This window comes from Somniosus microcephalus, chromosome 4 (assembly GCF_052327205.1).
Source record: "Somniosus microcephalus isolate GS21.2 chromosome 4, FLI_Smic_1.0, whole genome shotgun sequence".
Lineage (NCBI taxonomy): Eukaryota > Metazoa > Chordata > Chondrichthyes > Squaliformes > Somniosidae > Somniosus > Somniosus microcephalus.
Genome location: NC_140990.1, coordinates 64,681,856 through 64,705,192, shown reverse-complemented (window position 1 = coordinate 64,705,192; position 23,337 = coordinate 64,681,856). Strand labels below are relative to the sequence as shown.

The window sequence follows — 23,337 nt, the reverse complement described above, 5'->3', positions numbered from 1 at the left end:
CAGCAAAAATTCACAACACAATGGCAATATAACTTGGAGCAGGGATGGTTAAGTGGAGCTGTGATCGAGGTGCTCAAAATTATGAGGGGATTTGATCGAGCAAACAAGGAGAAGCTGTTGTCAGTGGCAGGAGGGTCGGTAACGAGAGGACACAGATTTCAGCTCATTGGCAAAAGAATCTAGAGAGGAAATGAGGAGACTTTTTTTACACAGCAAATTGTGATGATCTGGAATGCACTGCCTGAATGGGAGGTGGAAGCAGATTCAATAGTAACTGTCAAAAGGGAAATGGATATATAGTAAAGGGAGAAATTTGCAGGGCTGTGGGGAAATAGCAGGGCAGTGGGACTAATTGCATCGCTTTCAGAGAGCCGGCATCAGCACGATGGGCCAAAAGGCATCCTACTGTGCTCCATGATTCTACAACATCAGCTTCTCTCTGCTCACTAGTACTGAGAACAGGGAAGAATCATTAAATCCAGCCCAGTTATTGGGGGCTCTTAACATTAACAAGACCCAGTTGCCTGAATTAACATGGTTCCGTCCTGGATGTGATTAAAGGCATCGGAAACAGTGGAATCGACCCACCGCAGTCACACTGTGGACACTCTGGTGTGTCAGCGGGTGGGATACACCAGGGAATCCCTTTCCACACACTGAGGTTGACTCTAATGATCGGGAGTCCCAGGGTTTCGGATACCAGATAATCAAGCTCTCAAACACAAATTGTCTCTCCAGGCTTTATTAAGAGCGCTGCATAACACAGATTGGGTAATAATTCCCTCAATCTGGAGAATAGAAGTACAGTGGATTCACGCGCGATCTTTTCGAGTCTGTTCCAACTGACAACGGCTTAAGTGGCCTGTTCTTATACACAAGCTTGGTTACCGCTCAGGAAATGGGATTGTTTGGACCCGTCTGTTGACCGCCTCCTGAACTCCTGCTAATTCAGGGAATTTAGTCCATCTGTGACCAGACTATAACCACAAGCCCGTCTGGTTATCACACCTATACGGTCCATGAGGTTATTATTAGATTCACAGCCAGACATTGTCCCTTCACTTGTCTGGCACTTCATCTCATAACACTGGTACAGGAGCTCAGTAATGTTTCATTCATCAGAAAAAGACAAAGTACAACAACATACTGGTCAGCTTAACAGAATCTCATCACATTTATGGGGCCATCAATAAAATAGTCACTGATAAATCCAGGAGGGAATTCAGGAGAAACTTCTTTACCCAGAGAGTGATGAGAATGGGGAACTCGCTACCACAGGGAGTAGTTGAGGCCAATGGCATAGATGTATTTAAGGAGAAGCCAGATAAACATAGGAGGATATGTTGGAGGAGGCTCGCGTGGAGCATAAACCCTGGCATGGACCAGTTGGGCCGAATGGCCTGTTTCTGTGCTGTACATTCAATGAAATAACATGAACAGTCCACCGGCACGCTCGAGGCCTTCCGTGACTGATGGGTACCGGACGGACTGGCGTGCATCATCACCAACGAAAATAGAATTTTAATTTAAGTTTCCTTTAAACTTTTTTTATGTTACAGGTTTTATTGGTTGTGATGGTTGACTTTTAATAGGCAATTGCCTGTGATAAGGAGAAAAACAAAAATAACATTAACAGTCAAATCAAGGGAATCATCAGCACAACAGATTGAAAGATTAAACAGTAGTACAAAATTTATAAAACATTCATCCATTCCACATTCATGTCACCCCAGCTGGATTCAGGGCCCTGCGCTACAGAACAGTGTGAACTCGCTGGTGTCTCAGCAGTTTATTGGAGTTTTTAAAGCTCTTCCCACAGTCAGAACATTTAAACGCTCTCTCATCAGTGTGAACGAGATGGTGTTGCTTCAGGTCCCCAGAGCGTTTAAAGCTCTTCTGACAGACAGAACATTGAAATGCTCTCTCATCAGTGTGAACTCGCTGGTGTGTGGTCAGAACCCCAGATCTTTTAAAGCTCTTCCCACAGTCAGAACATTTAAATGGTTTCACATCAGTGTGAACAAGATGGTGTCGCTTCAGGACCCAGGAGCTTTTAAAGTTCTTTTGACACACAGAACATGTAAAGGCTCTCTCATCAGTGTGAACTCGCTGGTGTCTCAGCAGGTTGTTGGACTGCAAGAATCCCTTCCCACACACACAGCAGGGAAATGGCCTCTCCCCAGTGTGAACTTGCTGGTGTCTGGTCAGAGCCCCGGAGTTTTTAAAACTCTTCCCACAGTCAGAACATGTAAATGGTCTTTCATCAGTGTGAACAAGCTGGTGTATCAGCAAGTTAGATGAATCAGTGAATCCCTTCCCACACACAGAGCAGGGAAATGGCCTCTCCCCAGTGTGAACTCGCTGGTGTCTGGTCAGAACCCCGTAGCTTTTAAAACTCTTCCCACAGTCAGAACATGTAAACGGTCTTTCATTGGTGTGAACAAGCTGGTGTTGCTTCAGATCCCTGGAGTATTTGAAGCTCTTCCCGCAGTCAGAACATTGAAACGGTCTCTCATCAGTGTGAACTCGCTGGTGTCTCAACAGGTGGGATGTGCGAGTGAATCCCTTCCCACACACGGACCAGGTGAACGGACTGTCCCCGGGGTGACTGTGCCGATGAACTTCTGACGTAGACGGGGAACTGAATCCATTCCCACCATTACCCGGTTTCTCCCCGGTGTGACAGTGCACGTGTCTCGCCAGGTCAGGCGATCGGCTGAATCCGAGTCCACACAGGGAACACGTGTGCGGTTTGTCTGCGCTGCGAATGCTGCTCTCTCCTTCCATGTGCAAAGGCCGATGATATTCAGGTCCTGATGAATTGAGCAACTCTTGTCAGATCTTGGCGTGATATTTGGTCTGAGCTTCCTGTCTGTAAATGCTCCATTTCTAAAACCCTGTAAAAGGGGTTGAGAAAGGGGTAAGAGGGAGAATATTGTCTCATGTCGCTCTTTCCCAGCCCAGGGGCAGTGAAGCTGATTTTCAGGCCCCAGCTGCTGCACAGGTTGGTTGAAAGGATCAACAGTAATGGCGGCTGCAATCCCCACAAGCCCCCGCGCTCCAGAAAGCGCTCCGGCTGCCACGCTGACTTGTGGCTGACACCGCGCATGCGCCCCATGGCCCCGCCCTCTCCTGTTCCACAGACGCCCGGCCCGCATGGCGCATGCTCAGCACACACCCTGGGCCCGTCAATCATCCTCCCCCGTGCCTGCGCGCTGGGCCCCTGAGCTCCAGGCTGCCGCGCGGGGCTTTCTTTGTAAAGTCAGTGTTGGTGAAGAGCCGCAATCAGTGAGGGAAACATAGAAGATAGGAGCAGGCGTAGGCCATTCGGCCCCTCGAGCCTGCTCCGCCATTCAATGCGATCATGGCTGATCATCCAAGTACAGTACCCTGTCCCTGCCTTCTCCCCATATCCCTTGATCCCTTTAGCCTTAAGAAATATATCCAACTCCTTCTTGAATATATTTAATGAATTGGCCTCTACTGCCTTCTGTGGTAGAGAATTCCACAGGTTCACCACTCTCTGGGTGAAGAAATTCCTCCTCATCTCTGTCCTAAAAGGCTTACCCCTTATCCTTAGACTGTGACCCCTGGCTCTGGATTCCCCAACCATCGGGAACATCCGCCTTGCATCTAGTCTGTCCATTCCTGCCAGAATTTTATAAGTTTCAATGAGATCCCCTCTCATTCTTCTAAACTCCAGCGAGTATAAGCCCAATCGACCCAATCTCTCCTCATACATCATTCCTGCCATCCCAGGTATCAGCCTGGTGAATCTTCGCTGAACTCCCTCCATGGCAAGAACATCCTTCCTCAGATAAGGTGACCAAAACTGCACACAATACTCAAGGTGTGGTCTCACCAAGGCCCTGTACAACTGCAACAAGACATCCTTGTTCCTGTACTCAAACCCTCTCGCTACGAAGGCCAACATACCATTTGCCTTCTTAACCACCTGCTGCACCTGCACGCTTACCTTCAGCGACTGGTGCACAAGGACACCCAGGTTTCGTTGCACTTCCCCTTCTCCCAATCTATTGCCATTCAGATAATAATCTGCCTTCCTGTTTTTGACACCAAAGTGGATAACCTCACATTTATCCATGTTATATTGCATCTACCATGCTTCTGCCCAATCACCCAACCTATCCAAATCATCCTGTATTTTCTTGGCATCCTCCTCACAGCACACACGTCCACCCAGCTTTGTGTCATCTGCAAACTTGGAGATATTACATCTAGTTCTCTCGTCTAGATCATTTATATATATTGTGAATAGCTGGGGTCCTAGGACCGATCCCAGCGGTACCCCACTAGTCACTGCCTGCCACTCGGAAAAAGAGCCATTCATTCCAACTCTTTGCTTCCTGTCTGCCAACCAGTTCTCTATCCAAGTCAATACCTTGCCCCCAATCCCATGTGCCTTAACTTTACACGTTAATCTCTTATGTGGGACCTTATCGAAAGCCTTCTGAAAGTCCAAATACAACACATCCACTGGTTCTCCCTTATCTATTCTACCAGTTACATCCTCAAAAAATTCCAGTAGATTAGTCAAGCACGATTTACCTTTTGTAAATCCATGTTGACTTTGTCCGATCCTGTCACTGTTTTCCAAGTGCTCTGCTATTACATCTTTTATAATGGACTCTAGCATTTTCCCCACTACCGATGTCAGGCTTACCGGTCTGTAATTCCCCGTTTTCTCCCTACCACCTTTTTTGAATAGTGGGGTAACATTAGCTACCCTCCAATCCATGGGAACTGTTCCAGATTCCACCGAATGTTGGAAGATGACCAGCAATGCATCTACTATTTCTAGGGCCACTTCCTTAAGTACCCTAGGATGTAGATTATCAGGCCCTGGGGATTTATCAGCCTTCAATCCCGTCAATTTCCCTAACACCAATTCCCTACAAATACTGAGTTCTTTCAGTTCCTCCCCCTCATTAGCAGTAACATAGAAGCTAGGAGCAGGAGTAGGCCATTCAGCCCCTCAAGCCTGCTCCGCCATTCAATGAGATCATGGCTGATCATCCAAACTCAGTACCCTGTCCCTGCCTTCTCCCCATATCCCTTGATCTCTTTAGTCTTAAGAAATATATCTAACTCCTTCTTGATGCACTGTCCCCAGGTGAGAGCAGCTCAGTCAGCACAGAGCTGGGGCTGGAATCTGGGAGAGGGGCCGCAGGCAGCGGGCCTGGCAAAGGGACAATCACTGATTGAATAATAAACAGGGGTAAGGGCACACTAACCTCACATCATATATATCTATAGCTTAAGTAGATAGATTTTAAGCCAAACGATGGGACCGATGGCTGCAATTCCTGTGGCATGCGGGAACCCCAGGACGCTTCACGTGTCCTGGTGAACTGCGTGTGCAGGAAGCGCCTCCCGTGGCTGGAGCTCGAGCTCAGGGTCTCTGAGCTTGGGGAGTGGCTGGAGTCACTGCCGGGCAGACGGGAGGCTGAGTGTTTCCTGGAGCGCACGTTCCAGGAGGTGGTCACCCCGCAGCCACAGAGAGTTTGTGGGAATTGTAACTGGGTGGCCGCCCAGCAGGGTGTGAGGAGGCAAGGCAGTGCAGGAATCCCCAGGGAGTGCGGCGCTCTCAAACCGGTTTTCAGTGCTGAATCCCGGTGAGGGTGACGACACCTCGGGGGGGGGGGGGGGGGAAGAGTGCAGTCCAGAGCGCATCCACTGCACTGTGGGGCAAGGCCAATTTCAGTGGGATGAGAATGGATCTGGCACGGGTAAATTGGAATCAAAGATTGGCAGGAAAAACTGTAGAGGAACAATGGGCTGCCTTTAAAGAGGAAATATTTCGGGTATAGTCGAGGTACATTCCTACTAAGGGGAAATGTAGGGCAACTAAAGTCAGAGCTCCCTGGATGACGAAAGAGATAGAGAGTAAGATGAAGCTGAAAAAGAGTGCGTATGACAGATGTCAGGTCGAGAATACATCTGAGAATCAGGCTAAATATAGAAAGTTCAGAGGAGAAGTGAAAAAGAAAATACGAGGGGCAAAGAGAGAGCATGAGAATAGAATGGCAGCTAACATAAAAGGTAATCCAAAAGTCTTCTGTAGACATATAAATAGTAAACGGGTAGTAAGAGGAGGGGTCGGGCCGATTAGGGACCAAAAAGGAGGCTTACGCATGGAGGCAGAGGGTTTGGCTGAGGTACTAAATCAGTACTTTGCATCTGTCTTTACCAAGGAAGAAGATGCTGCCATAGACATAGTGAAGGAGGAGGTAGAGGAGATACTGGATGGGAGAAAAATTGATAAAGACAAGGTACTAGAAAGGCTGGCTGTACTTAAAGTAGATAAGTCACCAGGACCAGATGGGAAGCATCCTAGTACGCTGAGGGAAGTGAAGGAAGAAATTGCGGAGGTAACTGGCCATAACCGTCCAAATCCTCATTAGAAACTGGGGTGGTGCCAGAGGACTGGAGAATTGCAAATGTTACACCCTTGTTCAAAAAGGGTGTAAGGACAAACCCAGCAACCATGGGCCAGTCAGTTTGACCTCGGTAGTGGGGAAGCTTTTAGAAACAAAAATCAGGGACAAAATTAACAGTGCGGATTAATTAAGGAAAGCCAGCACGGATTTGTTAAAGGCAAATCGTGTTTAACTAACTTGATCGAGTTTTTTGATGAGGGCAATGCGGTTGACGTGGTGTGCATTGATTTCCAAAAGGCGTTCGACAAAGTGCCACATAATAGGCTTACCAGCAAAGTTCAAGCCCATGGAATAAAAGGGACAGTGGCTGCATGGATAGCGAATTGGCTAAGTGACAGGAAACAGTGAGTAGTGGTGAATGGTTGTTTTTCGGACTGGAGGAAGGTACACAGTGGTGTTTCCCCGGGGGTCGGTTCTAGGACCACTGCTTTTCTTGATCTATATTAAAGACTTGGATGTGGGTGTACAAGGCACAATTTCAAAATTTACAGATGACACAGAACTTGGAAGTATAGTGAACAGTGAGGAGGATAGTGATAGACTTCAAGTGGACATAGACAGGCTGGTGGAATGGGTGGACACGTGACAGATTAAATTTAATGCAGAAAAATGTGAAGTGATACATTTTGGTAGAAAGAATGAGGAGAGGAAATACAAACTAAAGGGTAAAATCCTACAGTGGGTGCATGAACAGAGAGACCTGGGGGTATATGTGCACAAATCATTGAAGGTGGCAGGGCAGGTTGATAAAGCAGTTAAAAAAGCTTACGGAAACCTGGGCTTCATGAATAGAGGCAGAGTACAAAAGTGTTGAAATTATGATGAACCTTTATAAAACACTAGTTCGGCCTCAACTGGAGTATTGTGTCCAATTCTGGGCACCGCACTTTAGGAAGGATGTGAAGGCCTTAGAGAGGGTGCAGAAAAGGTTTACAAGTATGATTCCAGGGATGAGGGACTTCAGTTATGTGGATAGACTGGAGAAGCTGGGGTGGTTCTCCTTCGAGCAGAGAAGGTTGAGAGGAGATTTGATAGAGGTGTTCAAAATCATGAGGGGTCTAGACAGAGTAGATAGAGAGAAACTGTTCCCATTGGCAGAGGGGTCGAGAACCAGAGGACACAGATTTAAGGTGATTGACAAAAGAATCAAAGACAACATGAGGAAAAACTTTTTTACGCAGCGAGTGGTTAGGATCTGGAATGCACTGCCTGAAAGGGTGGTGGAGGCAGATTCAATCACAGCTTTCAAAAGGGAATTGGAGAAGTACCTGAAAGAGAAATATTGCAGGACTTCAGATTCCTGGGGCAGGAGGGACCAGTTTTGGGGCAGGAGGGACCTGTCCAAGGTGGACGGGTTGCACCTCAACAGAGCTGGGACCAATGTCCTCATGGGACGGTTAACTAGTGCTGTGGGGGAGGGTTTAAATTAATTTAACAGGGAGATGGGCACCAGGATGAAACATTAGAGAGGAGAAACAAGGTGCAGAGAGGACTGGGAGAAACAAGTAGCACTAGAGGGACAGAATTGCTGGTCATCTTCCAAAATTCGATAGACTCTGGAACAGTTCCCATGGATTGGAGGGTAGCTAATGTTACCCCACTATTCAAAAAAGGTGGTAGAGAGAAAACGGGAAATTATAGACCGGTAAGCCTGACATTGGTAGTAGGGAAAATGCTAGAGTCCATTATAAAAGATGTAATAGCAGAGCACTTGGAAAACAGTGACAGGATCGGACAAAGTCAACATGGATTTACAAATGGTAAATCGTGCTTGACTAATCTACTGGAATTTCTTGAGGATGTAATTGGTAGAATAGATAAGGGAGAACCAGTGGATGTGGTGTATTTGGACTTTCAGAAGGCTTTCGATAAGGTCCCGCATAAGAGATCAGTGTGTAAAGTTAAGGCACATGGGATTGGGGGCAAGGTACTGACTTGGATAAAGAACTGGTTGGCAGACAGGAAGCCAAGAGTTGGAATAAATGGCTCTTTTTCCGAGTGGCAGGCAGTGACTAGTGGGGTACCGCAGGGATTGGTCCTAGGACCCCAGCTATTCACTATATCTATAAATGATCTAGACGAGGGAACTAGATGTAATATCTCCAAGTTTGCAGACGACACAAAGCTGGATGGGCCTGTGTGCTGTGAGGAGGATGCCGAGAAACACCAGTATGATTTGGACAGGTTGGATGATTGGGCAGAAGCATGGCAGATGCAGTATAATGTGGATAAATGCGAGGTTATCCACTTTGGTGGCAAAAACAGGAAGGCAGATTATTATCTGAACGGCAATATATTGGGAGAAGAGGAAGTGCAATGAGACCTGGGTGTCCTTGTGCACCAGTCGCTGAAGGTAAGCATGCAGGTGCAGCAGGCGGTTAAGAAGGCAAATGGTATGTTGGCTTGCATAGCGAGAGGGTTCGACTACAAGAACAAGGATGTCTTGCTGCAGTTGTACAGGGCCTTGGTGAGACCACAACTTGGGTATTGTGTGCAGTTTTGGTCACCTTATCTGAGGAAGGATATTCTTGCCATGGAGCGAGTGCAGCGAATATTCACCAGACTGATACCTGGGATGGCAGGAATGATGTATGAGGAGAGATTGGGTCGATTGGGCTTATATTCACTGGAGTTTAGAAGAATGAGGGGATCTCATTGAAACTTATAAAATTCTAACAGGACTGGACAGACTAGATGCAGGAAGGATGTTCCTGATGGCCGGGGAGTCCAGAACCAGGGGTCACAGTCTAAGGATAAGGAGTAAGCCATTTAGGACAAAGATGAGGAGGAATTTCTTCACCCAGAGAGTGGTGAACCTGTGGAATTCTCTACCACAGAAGGCAATAGAACCAATTCATTAAATATATTCAAGAAGGAGTTGGATATATTTCTTAAGGCTAAAGGGATCAAGGGATATGGGGAGAAGGCAGGGACAGGGTACTGAATTTGGATGATCAGTCATGATCTCATTGAATGGCGGAGCAGGCTCGAGGGGCCGAATGGCCTACTCCTGCTCCTATCTTCTATGTTTCTATGAACCCCAGGACCAGGCCCCTATGGGGAATAGGTATGCAGATCTAGCCGCAAAACTAGCTGCGGAAGAAATGCAACCAGAGGACGCGTTCAAAAACAAAATATATGGTCATGATAGTCAGTGGGGTACAGGAAGTGAATATAATGGAGCTACAAGAAAATACTAGTAAAGAGCAAAAGGAGAAATGGAGACAAGCTGGCGCGCAATTACAAGATGGAATTTGGAAATGGGGCCCACGTAACCAGGTGGTGGCACTGGAATGTTGTAGACAACAACTGATGGTGCTATACCATGGTGTAACACATACTGGCAGAAGTAACATGTTGCACCTACTGACACAGTACTGGTGGTGGCCAAAGATGGGTCGGGAAGTAGCGAAATATTGCCACCGCTAAATAATACGCGCAAGAATAATGTAGGACAGAGATGTAGAGTTAGAGTAGCAAACCAACCCAGGCCCCCAAGACCTTGGGAAAACCTACAAATTGACTTTACCGGCCCCTTAGCGCAGGACCGGGGGAAGAAATATTGCCTGGTAATAATTGACCAATTTACCAGGTGGGTGGAAGCCTTTGCCACCTGAGATTGCTCTGCAAAAACAGTTGCACTAATTAATTGGCTACCGAGGTTATACCCCATTGGGGAGTGCCTCTGCAAATTGACTCGGACAACGGCACTCATTTCACCGGCAAAATAATGAAAGAAATCTGTAAGCTGCTACATGTGACACAAAAATATCACATACCACATCACCCCCAGAGCTCAGGGATGGTAGAAAGAATGAATAGGACACTGAAAAACGCGCTGACAAAAGCCATCCAAGAAACAGGGAAGGGATGGTCGGAATTATTACCCAGCATACTAATGAGGCTGCGAGCCACCCCAGGACGAACGACCAGACTGACCCCCCATGAATTAATGACAGGACGAGCTATGAGACTACCAGAGGATTTGGCTGGAGGGGTGGGAGAACCAGGACCAGTGCAAGATAAAGGCGATACTTAGTACAACTAAATCAGGAGGTACAAGCACTAAATAAAGAAGTGTGGAACCAACAACAGATTAAAGATCTAGAAAGGCAGAATGCTGGACTTAAACCAGACGAGTTGCCCAGAATAGGTCAACAAGTAATGACGCAAGTTATCGGAAGAAAGGGAATGGGGCCCGTTGGATGGGGCCATGTACTGTATTAATGACAAGTGATACGTGTGTTTGTCTACAGGAACCGATGGGTATGCGATGGAAGCAATGGGCCCAGGTGAAACCATTTAACACTAAAGACCCCCATTCTACCCTCTCCTCTAGGGGAAAGAGCTCGGAACACGACCAGACCTCTCTTTAAATTACAGATAAACATGGATCCAGTCGACCCTTTATATCAGAGGGTCCGTCTCGGGGAGAAGAAGCTCTCCTGGTTTACCCTTACACCAGAGAACTCATTTTTCATGTGGAAGCAAGTCATCCTCGGTTCCGAGGGACTGCCTAAGAAGAAAGAAGAAGATATAATTGGAGTAAGACTTCTTTACTCCTGTACTCAAATCCTCTTGTAATGAAGGCCAGCATATCATTTGCTTTCTTAACCACCTTTCACAACCACCGGACGTCCCAAAGCGCTTTACAGCCAATGAACTACTTTTGAAGTGTAGTCACTGTTGTAATGTGGGAAACGCGGCAGCCAATTTGTGCACAGCAAGCTCCCACAAACAGCAATGTGATAATGACCAGATAATCTGTTTTTTCGTCATGTTGATTGAGGAATAAATATTGGGCTCAAAACACCGGGGATAACTTCTTCAAAATAGCACCACGGGATCTTTTACATCCACCTGAGGGGGCAGACGGGGGCCTCGGTTTAACGTCTCATCCGTAGGACGGCACCTCTGACAGTGCGGCGCTCCCTGAGCACTGCCCCTCCAACAATGCGGCTCTTCCGCAGTACTGCCCCTCCGATGGAGCAGCGCTCCCTAAGCACCGCCCCTCCGACAATGCAGCACTCCCTAAGCACCGCCCCTCCGACAATGCAGCACTCCCTCAGTACTCACCCTCCGACAGTGCGGTGCTCCCTCAGCACCGCCCCCCCCGACAGTGCGGCGCTCCCTCAGCACTGCCCATCCGACAGTGCGGCGCTCCCTCAGTACTGCCCCTCCGACAGTGCGGCGCTCCCTCAGTACTGCCCCTCCGACAGTGCGGCGCTCCCTCAGTACTGCCCCTCCGACAGTGCGGCGCTCCCTCAGTACTGCCCCCCCCACAGTGCGGTGCTCCCTCAGTACTGCCCCTCCGACAGTGCCGCGCTCCCTCAGCACTGCCCCTCCGACAGTGCCGCGCTCCCTCAGTACTGGAGTGTCAGCCTCGCTTTATGTGCTCAAGTCCCTGGAGCAGGACTTGAACCCACAACCTTCTGACTCTGCTATCCACTGAGCCACAGCTGACTCCAGTCTTTTACACAGTTTCATCATTACTTCCTTGCTTTTGCACTCTACGCCTCTCCAAAAGGGAGTTATGATGAATTGTTAAACAGTTTTTTTTTTTTGCAGAGTGACCAGGCTGTCTGTAGGAAACAATTGTGCATTTGAAAGAAGCTTGTATTGTGAAGCTTGTGCCCCTTTGCCAGGCCCGCTGCCTGCGGCCCCTCCCAGATTCCAGCCCCAGCTCTGTGCTGACTGAGCTGCTCTCACCTGGGGACAGCGCGTCACAATCGGCCCCAGGGCACCTGAGCTGGAGGAGGCCCCGCCCCCTTGCCGCGCCGCCATTGGATGGCGGACCCGGCCCGCCCTTGTCCTAATGGTCAGAGCTCCCGTCAGTCACGGGCCGGCCTCCATCCACCTGAATGGCCTCTTCCTGTGGTGACGTCAAGAGCCGGAACCAGCCTCAGCGCCGGGGAGGAAGGTCCCGCCCCCTAGCCGCACCACCATTGCTTGTAGGACCAGGCCGCCCAGTTGAATCCTCCCACTTCAGCCCTCGTCCTAATGGTCAGCGCTCCCGTCAGTCAGAATCACATTACTCCGGCTCACTCCGCCACCCCGCGCGGATCAATCGGGTCCGCGGAGGTCCCGCCCGCCTCTCAAGTTTGGTTTTTCGCATTTTACTTTATAATCTCGCTCTTCGCTCCCCCCTCACCTCGATTTAAATCGATTCCCCAACACTTTACTTTACCCCGGCCGCTCATTCCGCCTCTTCCCCGGCCTTCAGCCTTCTCCCCGGAGGCCCTACGCAAGCGCACTGGCAGCCTCGTTTTGTGGTGGGGCCGAATGAGCATGCGCGGGCCCGCCTCTCCACATTTAAAGGGACACACCCCCTCCACATTTAAAGGGACACCTACACCCTCCATATTTAAAGGGACACCCACCCCCTGCACATTTAAAGGGACACCCACCCCTGCACATTTAAAGGGGCACCCACCCCCTCCACATTTAAAGGGCCACCCACCCCCTCCGCATTTAAAGGGACACCCACCTCCTCCACATTTAAAGGGACTCCCTCCCCACTCTCATGTCCTCTACTGTGGAGGAGGAATTCCTGGAGTGTTTACGGGATGGTTTCCTGGACCAATATGTCGAGGAACCAACCAGAGATCAGGCCATCTTAGACTGGGTATTATGTAACGAGAAAGGATTAATTAGCAATCTTGTTGTACGAGGCCCCTTGGGTCAGAGTGATCATAATATGATCGAATTCTTCATTAAGATGGAGAATGAAGTTGTTGACTCAGAGACTAGGGTCCTAAATTTAAATAAAGGAAACTACGATGGTCTGAGGAGCGAGTTGGGTAGGATTGATGGGAGAATGTCACTCAAAGTGTTGACGGTGGAAAGGCAATGGCAAACATTCAAAGACTGCATGGATGAACTACAGAATTTGTTCATCCCAGTTTGGCATAAAAATAAAACAAAAAAGGTGACTCAACCGTGGCTAACAAGGGAAATTAGGGATAGCATAAGATCCAAGGAGAGGACATATAAATTGGCCAGAAAAAGTAGTAAACCTGAGGATTGGGAGCAGTTTAGGATTCAACAAAGGAGGACAAAGGGATTAATTAAGAAGGGGAAAATAGAATATGAGAGTAAGCTGGCATGAAACATAAAAACTGACTGTAAAAGCTTTTATAGATATGTGAAGAGAAAAAGAACATAAGAACATAAGAAGTAGGAGCAGAAGTAGGCCATACGGCCCCTCGGGCCTGCTCCGCCATTCAATAGGATCATGGCTGATCCGAACCTAGACTCAGGTCCACTTCCCTGCCCGCTCCCCGTAACCCCTAATTCTCTTATCTGCTGGAAACTGTCTATCTCCGTTTTAAATTTATTTAATGTCGCAGCTTCCACAGCTATCTGAGGTAGCAAATTCCATAGATTTACCACCCTCTGAGTGAAGAAATTTCTCCTTATCTCAGTTTTGAAACGGCAGCCCCTTATTCTAAGATTATGCCCCCTAGTTCTAGTCTCACCCATCAGTGGAAACATTCTCCCCGCATCCACCCGATCAAGCCCCCTCACAATCTTATATGTTTCAATAAGATCGCCTCTCATTCTTCTGAATTCCAATGAGTAGAGGCCCAACCTACTCAACCTTTCCTCATAAGTCAACCCCCTCATCTCCGGAATCAACCGAGTGAACCTTCTGAACTGCCTCGAGAGCAAGTATATCTTTTCTTAAATATGGAAACCAAAACTGTACGCAATATTCCAGGTGTGGCCTCACCAGTACCCTGTATAACTGAAGCAAGACTTCCCTGCTTTTATACCCCATCCGCCTTGCAATAAAAGCCAAGATTCCATTGGCCTTCCTGATCACCTGCTGTACCTGCATACTAACCGTCTGTGTTTCATGCACCAGGACCCCCAGATCACTTTGTACTGTAGCACTTTGCAGTTTCTTTCCATTTAGATAATAACTTGCTCTTTGATTTTTTCTGCCAAAGTGCATAACCTCACACTTTCCAACATTATATTCCATCTGCCAAATTTCTGCCCACTCACTTAGCCTGTCTATGTCCTTTTGCAGGTTTTTTATGTCCTCCTCACTCACTGCTTTCCCTCCCATCTTTGTATCGTCGGCAAACTTGGATATGTTGCACTTGGTCCCCTCCTCCAAATCGTTAATATAGATTGTAAAGAGTTGGGGTCCCAGCGCTGACCCCTGCGGAACACCACTAGTTACTGATTGCCAACCCGAGAATGAACCATTTATCCCAACTCTCTGTTTTCTGTTAGATAGCCAATCTTCCACCCATGCCAGTATATTACCCCCAATCCCGTGATTTTTTATCTTGTGCAGTAATCTTTTGTGTGGCACCTTGTGAAATGCCTTTTGGAAGTCCAAATACACCACATCCACTGGTTCCCCTTTATCCACCCTGTTTGTTATGTCCTCAAAGAATTCGAGCAAATTTGTCAAACATGACTTCCTGATGTAAGCCCCCAAAGTGCGGACCAAGTGATATACAAGGTCGACGACACTGGCTTGATGAAAGAAAGACAGACCACTAATTGAAGTCAAAACGGTTTACGGTCAAAACGGCCTGAGGAGAGCCTTCAGATCACGTCTGAAACGAACTCCAACAAGCTTCTCAAAGTCCACACAGTTATACAGAAATTAAGGCCCTGCCCTAGAGGCGGGGATAAGCTTATTAGCATATACAGAGTTATAGTTAAATTGTAATTATAAAACCGTGACATTCCATCCTTCCAGTCGCTTACAAATCTCACATTTTGTTATCAGTTGGTCCCTGATACTCCTTGTGACCCTGGGTCTCATCTTAATTACTTTACAATCATCCTTTTGCTGTGGTCAGATGGTTTGGTCTTTTTAAATGTTTTCCTAAGATAGTAGATCTTTTCGAAGTGGGCAATCCGCAGACACTCTGTCTCTCTTTTGGTCATTGCTACAAGGCAAAAACACTTTAGTTATTCTTAAGTATTTTTTTGAAGAATAGAACTGTTGTGTTTTACTCTAAATAGACTCTTAAGTGCATAGTTGTGACTTGCTTGGCTGAACCCATATATCTCTCCCTCTGTCCAAGGGGTTGTTCTGACAGTTTTAATCTCTCAGCATTTGACCTTTAATCCTGTTTAACTTATCTGGGTTTATACAATTTTACTGACCTCTATTGTTCAACTCAAGAGCATGAATTAACCCATTCCCTCCAATTTGTACAAGTGAATCTTGGTTTGTCTTAGCCTATTAAATCCAATTTTTAATATCTTACTTCACTTCCCCTTTATAAAACCATGCTGACTCTGTCCGATTAAATTATGCTTATCCAAATGTCCTGTTTCTGCTTCCTTAATAATGGACTCCAACATTTTACCAACCACAGATGTTAGGCTAACTGGTCAATAGTTTCCAGCCTTTTGTCTACCTCCCTTTTTAAATAAGGACATTACATTAGCAGTTTTCCAATCTGCTGGGACCTTGCCTGAATCCAGGGAGTTTTGGAAAATTACCACCAATGCATCTGCAATCCCTACCGCTACCTCTCTCAAGACCCTAGGATGTAAGCCATCAGGTCCAGGGGATTTATCTGCCTTAAGTCCCATTATCTTACCGAGTACCATCTCCTTAGTGATTTTAATCGTATTTAGCTCCTCCCCCACCCCCCCCCCATTGCCCCCTGTTTGTCCAGTGTTGGGATATTTTTAGTGTCCTCTACTGTAAAGACTGATACAAAATATTTGTTCAGCGTTTTTGCCATCTCCATGTTCCCCACTACTAATTTCCCGGTCTCGTCCTCTAAGGGACCAACATTCACTTTAGCCACCCTTTTTCTTTTTATATAACTGTAGAAACTCTTGCTATCTGTTTTTATATTTTTTGCTAGTTTACTTTCATAATCTATCTTCCCTTTCTTAATTAATCTTTTAGTTATTGTTTGCTGGCTTTTAAATGCTTCCCAATCTTCTATCCTCCCACTAGATTTGGCTACTTTATATGCCCTTGTTTTCAGTCGGATACTATCCTTTATTACTTTACTTAGCCACGGATGGCTGTCTTTAATTTACTCCCCTTTTTCCTCAGTGGAATATATTTTTCTTGAAAGTTGTGAAATATCTCCTTGAATGTACACCACTGCTCATGTACCGTCTTACACCTTAATCTATTTTCCCAGTCCACTTTTTTCAACTCTGCTCTCATACCTTTATAGTCTCCTTTATTTAAGCTTAGTACGCTGGTTTGAGATCCAACTCTCTCACCCTCCAACTGAATTTGGAATTCAACCATGTTATGGTCACTCATTCCAAGGGGACCCTTTACTAGGACATTTTTTATTAATCCTGTCTCATTACACAGGACCAGATCTAAGATTGCCTGCCCCCTGGTTGGTTCAGTAACATACTGCTCAAGGAACCCGTCCCTAATGCACTCTATGAACTCTTCCTCAAGGCTGCCCTGCCCAATTTGATTTGTCCAGTCAATATGAAAGTTAACATCTCCCATGATTATAGCTGTTCACTTATTACAAGCCCCAACTATTTCCTGATTTATACTCCGACCAATAGAGTTGCAAATGTTAGGAGGCCTATAGACTACACCCACCAGTGACTTTTTCCCCTTATTATTCCTTATTTCCACCCAAACCATTTCACTATCCTGATCCTTTGACCCAATATCGTTTCTCACTATTGCAGTGATTCCATCCTTTATTAACACAGCCACCCCACCTCCTTTTCCTTCCTGTCTGTCCTTCCTAATAGTCAAATACCCCTGGATGTTTAGTTCCCAGTCATGGTCACCCTGCAGCCATGTCTCCGTAATGGCCACCAGCTCATACCCATGTGTAGTTATTTGTACCGTCAACTCGTCTATTTTGTTACGAATGCTGCGTGCATTCAGATAAAGAACTTTTAAATATGTTTTGTGACAATTTATTCCTGCTTTTACCCCCTTTACTACTTTACCTTTATCTTTATATATTCTGTCCCTTCCTGACACGCTCTGGTTTTTAATTCCCCCACTGCTACCTTGCTCTATTGCCTTCTCCGCTGACATTTTTATTTTTCGCTCTCTTGAAACCTCCCCCACACTAATTAGTTTAAAGCCCTCTCTACAGCCCTAGTTATTCGATTCACCAGGATTCTAGTCCCAGCACTGGCCAAGTGAAGTCCGTCCCAACGGAACAGCTCACTCCTGTCCCAGTGCTGGTGCCAGTGTCCCAGGAAGCAAAACCCATTTCTCCCACACCAGTCTTTGAGCCATGCATTTAACTCTCTGATTTTATTTACCCTAGCCAAATTTGCTCATGAGGGCAGGTACAGCACGGGTTAGATACAGAGTAAAGCTCGCTCTACACTGTCCCATCAAACACTCCCAGGGCAGGTACAGCACGGGTTAGATACAGAGTAAAGCTCCCTCTGCACTGTCCCATCAAACACTCCCAGGGCAGGTACAGCACGGGTTAGATACAGAGTAAAGCTCCCTCTACACTGTCCCATCAAACACTCCCAGGGCAGGTACAGCACGGGTTAGATACAGAGTAAAGCTCCCTCTGCACTGTCCCATCTAACACTCCCAGGGCAGGTACAGCACGGGTTAGATACAGAGTAAATCTCCCTCTACACTGTCCCATCAAACACTCCCAGGGCAGGTACAGCACGGGTTAGATACAGAGTAAAGCTCCCTCTACACTGTCCCATCAAACACTCCCAGGGCAGGTACAGCACAGGTTAGATACAGAGTAAAGCTCCCTCTACACTGTCCCATCAAACACTCCCAGGGCAGGTTCAGCACGGGTTAGATACAGAGTAAAGCTCCCTCTACACTGTCCCATCTAACACTCCCAGGGCAGGTACAGCATGGGTTAGATACAGAGTAAAGCTCCCTCTACACTGTCCCATCTAACACTCCCAGGGCAGGTACAGCATGGGTTAGATACAGAGTGTCAGCCGTGGCTCAGGCGGTAGCACTCTGGCCTGTGAGTCAGAAGGTTGTGGGTTGAAGTCCCACTCCAGAGACTCGAGTCTAAAACTCTGTGCTGCCCCTCCAGTGCAGTGCTGAGGGAGTAAAGCCCAGTGCAGAGTAAAGTTCCCTCTGCATTGCTCCACTCACAGGCCTGAGCCCCAAACTCAGACGAGCGCCCTCTGCTGCATTCCACTTGTCTCAGCAGCGGGAGAAGCAGGCGGCGGAAGTCCCGCCCCTCGGACTCCCCGATTGGTTGGAGGACCCGCCGCCACCTCAGTCCTCCAAGCTCCGCCCGCTCTCTCCCTATTGATCGGAGCTCCCGTCAGTCACCGCCGTGGAGTTGATGACGTGCCCCAGTCTGGCTCCCTGCAGAAGACAAGGGGCTGCGGCCGCTCAATCCGCTCCGCTCGGTGCCGGGAGGGTGCTGGGACGGTCCGGTTTGTATTGTCTTTTTATTTATTTCCCCGCCCGCACTTCTCTCCGCAATATAAAAAAAACCTCATAAAACTCACTTTCCACCGGTGATCTGGACTCTCGCGGTTGCCCGGGCCGACCCAGAATGCGAGGCACTCCGCAGGCGCGGAGGCGGCTCATCCTCGGGAGTGGGGCCCGGCGGCGCATGCGGCGTAGGGGGAGGGGGCGGAGCCTGTTCAGAGCCCGCGCTCACCTTGGAGCGGCGCATCCGGAGTAGGGGGAGGGGGCGGGGCCTGTTCAGAGCCCGCGCTCACCTTGGAGCGGCGCATGCGGAGTAGGGGGAGGGGGCGGGGCCTGTTCAGAGCCTGCGCTCACGTTAGAGCGGCGCATGCGGAGTAGGGGGAGGGGGCGGAGCCTGTTCAGAGCCCGCGCTGACCTTGGAGCGACGCATGCGGAGTAGGGGGAGGGGGCGGGGCCTGTTCAGAGCCCGCGCTCAGCTTGGAGCGACGCATGCGGAGTAGGGGGGAGGGGCGGGGCCTGTTCAGAGCCCGCGCTCACCTTGGAGCGACGCATGCGGAGTAGGGGGAGGGGGCGGGGCCTGTTCAGAGCCTGCGCTCACGTTAGAGCGGCGCATGCGGAGTAGGGAGAGGGTGCGGGGCCTGTTCAGAGCCCGCCGCTCACTTTGGAGCGGCGCATGCGGAGTAGGGGGAGGGGGCGGGGCCTGTTCAGAGCCCGCGCTCAGCTTGGAGCAGCGCATGTGGAGTAAGGGGAGGGGGCGGGGCCTGTTCAGAGTCCGCGCTCACCTTGGAGCGGCGCATGCGGAGTAGGGGGAGGGGGCGGGGCCTGTTCAGAGCCCGCGCTCACCTTGGAGCGGCGCATGCGGAGTAGGGGGAGGGGGCGGGGGCCTGTTCAGAGCCCGCGCTCAGCTTGGAGCGGCGCATGCGGAGTAGGGGGAGGGGGCGGGGCCTGTTCAGAGCCCGCGCTCAGCTTGGAGCGGCGCATGCGGAGTAGGGGGAGGGGACGGGGCCTGTTCAGAGCCCGCGCTCACCTTGGAGCGGCGCATGCGGAGTAGGGGAGGGGGCGGGGCCTGTTCAGAGCCCGTGCTCACCTTGGAGCGGCGCATGCGGAGTAGGGGAGGGGGCGGGGCCTGTTCAGAGCCCGCGCTCAGCTTGGAGCGGTGCATGCGGAGTAGGGGGAGGGGGCGGGGGCCTGTTCAGAGCCCGCGCTCAGCTTGGAGCGGTGCATGCGGAGTAGGGGAGGGGGCGGGGCCTGTTCAGAGCCCGTGCTCAGCTTGGAGCGGTGCATGCGGAGTAGGGGGAGGGGGCGGGGCCTGTTCAGAGCCCGCGCTCACCTTGGAGCGGTGCATGCGGAGTAGGGGAGGGGGCGGGGCCTGTTCAGAGCCCCGTGCTCAGCTTGGAGCGGCGCATGCGGAGTAGGGGGAGGGGGCGGGGCCTGTTCAGAGCTCACCTCCAACAATGAGAACAACAACAACTTGTATTTCTATAGCGCCTTTAACATAGGAAAACGTCCCAAGACGCTTCACAGGAGTATTGTAAGACATTGAAAAATGTGACCCCGAGCCACCATAAGGAGAAAGTAGGACAGATGGCCAAAAGCTTGGTCACAGAGGTGGGTTTTAAGGAGCGTCTTGGCAGGAATGACGTATGAGGAGAGATTAGGTCGATTGGGCTTATATTCGCTGGAATTTAGAAGAATGAGAGGGATCTCATTGAAACTTATAAAATTCTAACAGACTAGACAGACTTAGATGCAGGAAGGATGTTCCCGATGGTCGGGGAGTCCAGAACCAGGGGTCACGGTCTAAGGATAAGGGGTAAGACATTTAGGACAGAGATGAGGAGGAATTTCTTCACCCAGAGAGTGGTGAACCTGTGGAACCTATCTCTACCACAGAAGGCAGTAGAGGCCAATTCATTTAATATATTCAAGAAGAGTTAGATATATTTCTTAAGGCTAAAGGGATCAAGGGATATGGGGAGAAGCAGGGACAGGGTACTGAATTTGGATGATCAGCCATGAACTCATTGAATGGCGGAGCAGGCTAGAGGGGCCAAATGGCCACTCCTGCTCCTATCTTCTATGTTTCTAGAACCAGGGGTCACAGTTTTACATCTCCACCTTTCCCAGCCCTGGGGCAGTGAAGCTGATTTTCAGGCCCCAGCTGCTGTACAGGCTGGTTGAAAGAATCAACAGTAATGGCGGCTGCAATCCCCACAAGCCCCCGCGCTCCAGAAAGCGCTCTGGCCGCCGCGCTGAGTTGTGGCTGACCCCGCGCATGCGCCCCATGGTTCCGCCCTCTCCTGCTCCACAGGCGCTCGGCCCGCACCGCGCATGCTCAGCACACACCCTGGGCCCCTGTCAATCATCCTCCCCCGTGCCTGCGCGCTGGGCCCCTGAGCTCCAGGCTGCCGCGCGGGGCTTTCTTTGTAAAGTCGGTGCTGGTGAAGAGCCGCAATCAGTGAGGGAAAGTGAGTTTTTCTCCCCGATCCGATTGAGATCAGAGGAGCGGAGAGAATAAGGGGAATCCAAACTGAGAGTCCACGGATCCGGGGCCCTGAGCGGAGTTTCTTCAGTTTGGCGGAGCGCGCTCCAGGGACATGTGACCCGGGCCCAGGGCCTGATTGACGGGAGCTTCTGACCAATAGGGTGCGAGCGGGCGGGCTGGAGGAGCGAGCCTGCGCCCCGCACGCCCCCCCCCTCTTCGCCCAACCAGTCATGTCAAGACGTCACCGTCGTACAATGATAGACGTGAGCTCTCCACCAATGAGCGAGGGGAGGCTGAGCCTGGAGGACCGACCGAGGGGCTTTGGTCCTCCAACCAATCGTGGCAAAGGAGGAGGCGGGACCTGGAACCGGCTCATTGGACGGATCGGCCCGCCGCCATTTTGTAAAGGGGCCTGGGAAATTTTATTTTTAATGTTCCTTTCACATTTTACAGCTCAAACTAATTTTATTTTACAGAAGATACTTGTTTAAAAAAAGCAGTTTTTTTTAAATTGATGAAACAGAAACAAGAAAACCCTGTGGAGCAAATGTGAGTAAAAATATTTTTTCTCCCTGAGTTAATTTTTAAAATATTAATTTTCCGGTTTTTTAATTATTAATTTCAAGCACTTTAAGAGAATATAGGAGTGGTGGGGTTCTCTTAAAGGGACAGGCACTCTTTTTCTATGTGATTTTCATTAAAGGGACCGCGTCCCTGTGGATGACTGATTTTAAAGGGACAGTGTCTCCCTTTTTATAATGCATACTTGCTGGAGTACCGGCGTGCTGAGGGAACTGAAGAACCCTCTGCCATTTTATAAAACTGTTTATAAAACTGTTGGATTGAAGAACTCTTCCTAAGCACCCAGGAGGTGGTTCTTTAACTTCGTTTTTTGTTAATGGGGATCTCCAGTAGCCATATACTCCAGGTTTTACAGTTTTGGGTATGTCTCGCCTGGTGAACAGCTTGCCGTGCCTGAGTCTGGTCAGGAGTCTCTGAGGCTCTGGCTTGGGTATGTCTCGCCTGGTCAACAGCTTGCTGTGCCTGAGTCTGGTCAGGAGTTTCTGACTCCCCCCTCCCTCTCCCTCCCCCTCCCTCCCTCACCCTCTCTCCCTCCCTCCCTTCCTCTCCCTCTCTCCCTCCCTCCCCTTCCTCTCCTCCACCTCTCCCTCCCTCTCACTCCTTCCCCTTTCACTCTCTCTCCCTCCCTCCCCCCCTCTCTCCCCTCCCCTCTCTCTCACTCCCTCCCCTTCACTTTGTCCCTCCCTCCCCATCTCTCTCCCTCCCCGCGCTCCTTCCCTCCCTCCCTCTCCACCCCCTCACTCTTTCCCTCCCTCCCCCTCTCTTTCCCTCCCTCCCCCTCTCTCCCTCCGTCCCCCTCTCTCCCTCCGTCCCCCCTCTCTCCCTCCGTCCCCCCTCTCTCTTTCCCACCCCCTGTCTCTCCCTCCTTTCCTCTCTCTCCCTCCCTCCGCTCTCCCTCTCTCTCCCTCCCTCCACCTCTCCTCTCCCTCCCTCCCCATCTCTCTCCCCCCCCTCTCTCTCCCTCCCCCTGTCTCTCCCTCCCCCTCTCTCTCTCCCTCCCCTTGTCTCCCCTTCTCTCTCCCTCCCTCCCCTGCCTAACAATCTATCTCTTCCAATTGTGCCTTCAGTGTCCTTGCCCGCTGTACTCTGTCCTTGCTGCCCATCCCTGCCCCGGTCGAGGGGGGGAAGGAGAGAGAGAGAGAGGGGGAAGGAGAGAGAGAGATGGGGGGAAGGAGAGAGAGAGAGAGAGGGGGAAGGAGAGAGAGAGGGAAGGAGAGAGAGAGAGAGGGGGGAAGGAGAGAGAGAGAGAGGGGGGAAGGAGAGAGAGAGAGAGGGGGAAGGAGAGAGAGAGAGAGGGGGAAGGAGAGAGAGAGAGAGAGAGAGAGGGGGAAGGAGAGAGAGAGGGGTAAGGAGAGAGGGGGAAGGAGAGAGAGACAGAGAGAGAGGGAAGGAGAGAGTTAGGGAAGGAGATAGAGAAGAGAGGAAGACACCCTGTGGAAGGGGTT

The 23,337-nt window shown here is 49.7% G+C and overlaps 1 protein-coding gene and 1 pseudogene across 2 annotated transcripts; one reads left to right on the top strand and one right to left on the bottom strand.

The window, feature by feature from the left end:
- LOC147119075 (uncharacterized) overlaps positions 1 to 23,337 on the top strand; it is a 76,445-nt pseudogene that overhangs the window by 9,531 nt on the left and 43,577 nt on the right.
- Positions 106 to 12,756, bottom strand: LOC147119076 (uncharacterized). 2 transcript variants are annotated; one of them, XM_085984780.1, is made up of 2 exons: positions 12,613 to 12,756; positions 106 to 2,897 (listed from the first exon to the last, which is right to left on the bottom strand). In XM_085984780.1, exon 2 carries the CDS (start codon positions 2,785 to 2,787, stop codon positions 1,753 to 1,755), a length of 1,035 nt encoding a protein of 344 aa, XP_085840906.1. In that variant the 5' UTR covers positions 2,788 to 2,897; positions 12,613 to 12,756; the 3' UTR covers positions 106 to 1,752. The 2 variants fall into 2 exon arrangements, with proteins under 2 accessions (XP_085840906.1, XP_085840907.1); XM_085984781.1 differs by having other exon boundaries at positions 12,649 to 12,750.

Excerpts from the sequence above, each read along its gene's own strand:
- LOC147119076 (XM_085984780.1), bottom strand. The coding sequence starts at position 2,787 with ATGGAAGGAGAGAGCAGCATTCGCAGCGCAGACAAACCGCACACGTGT.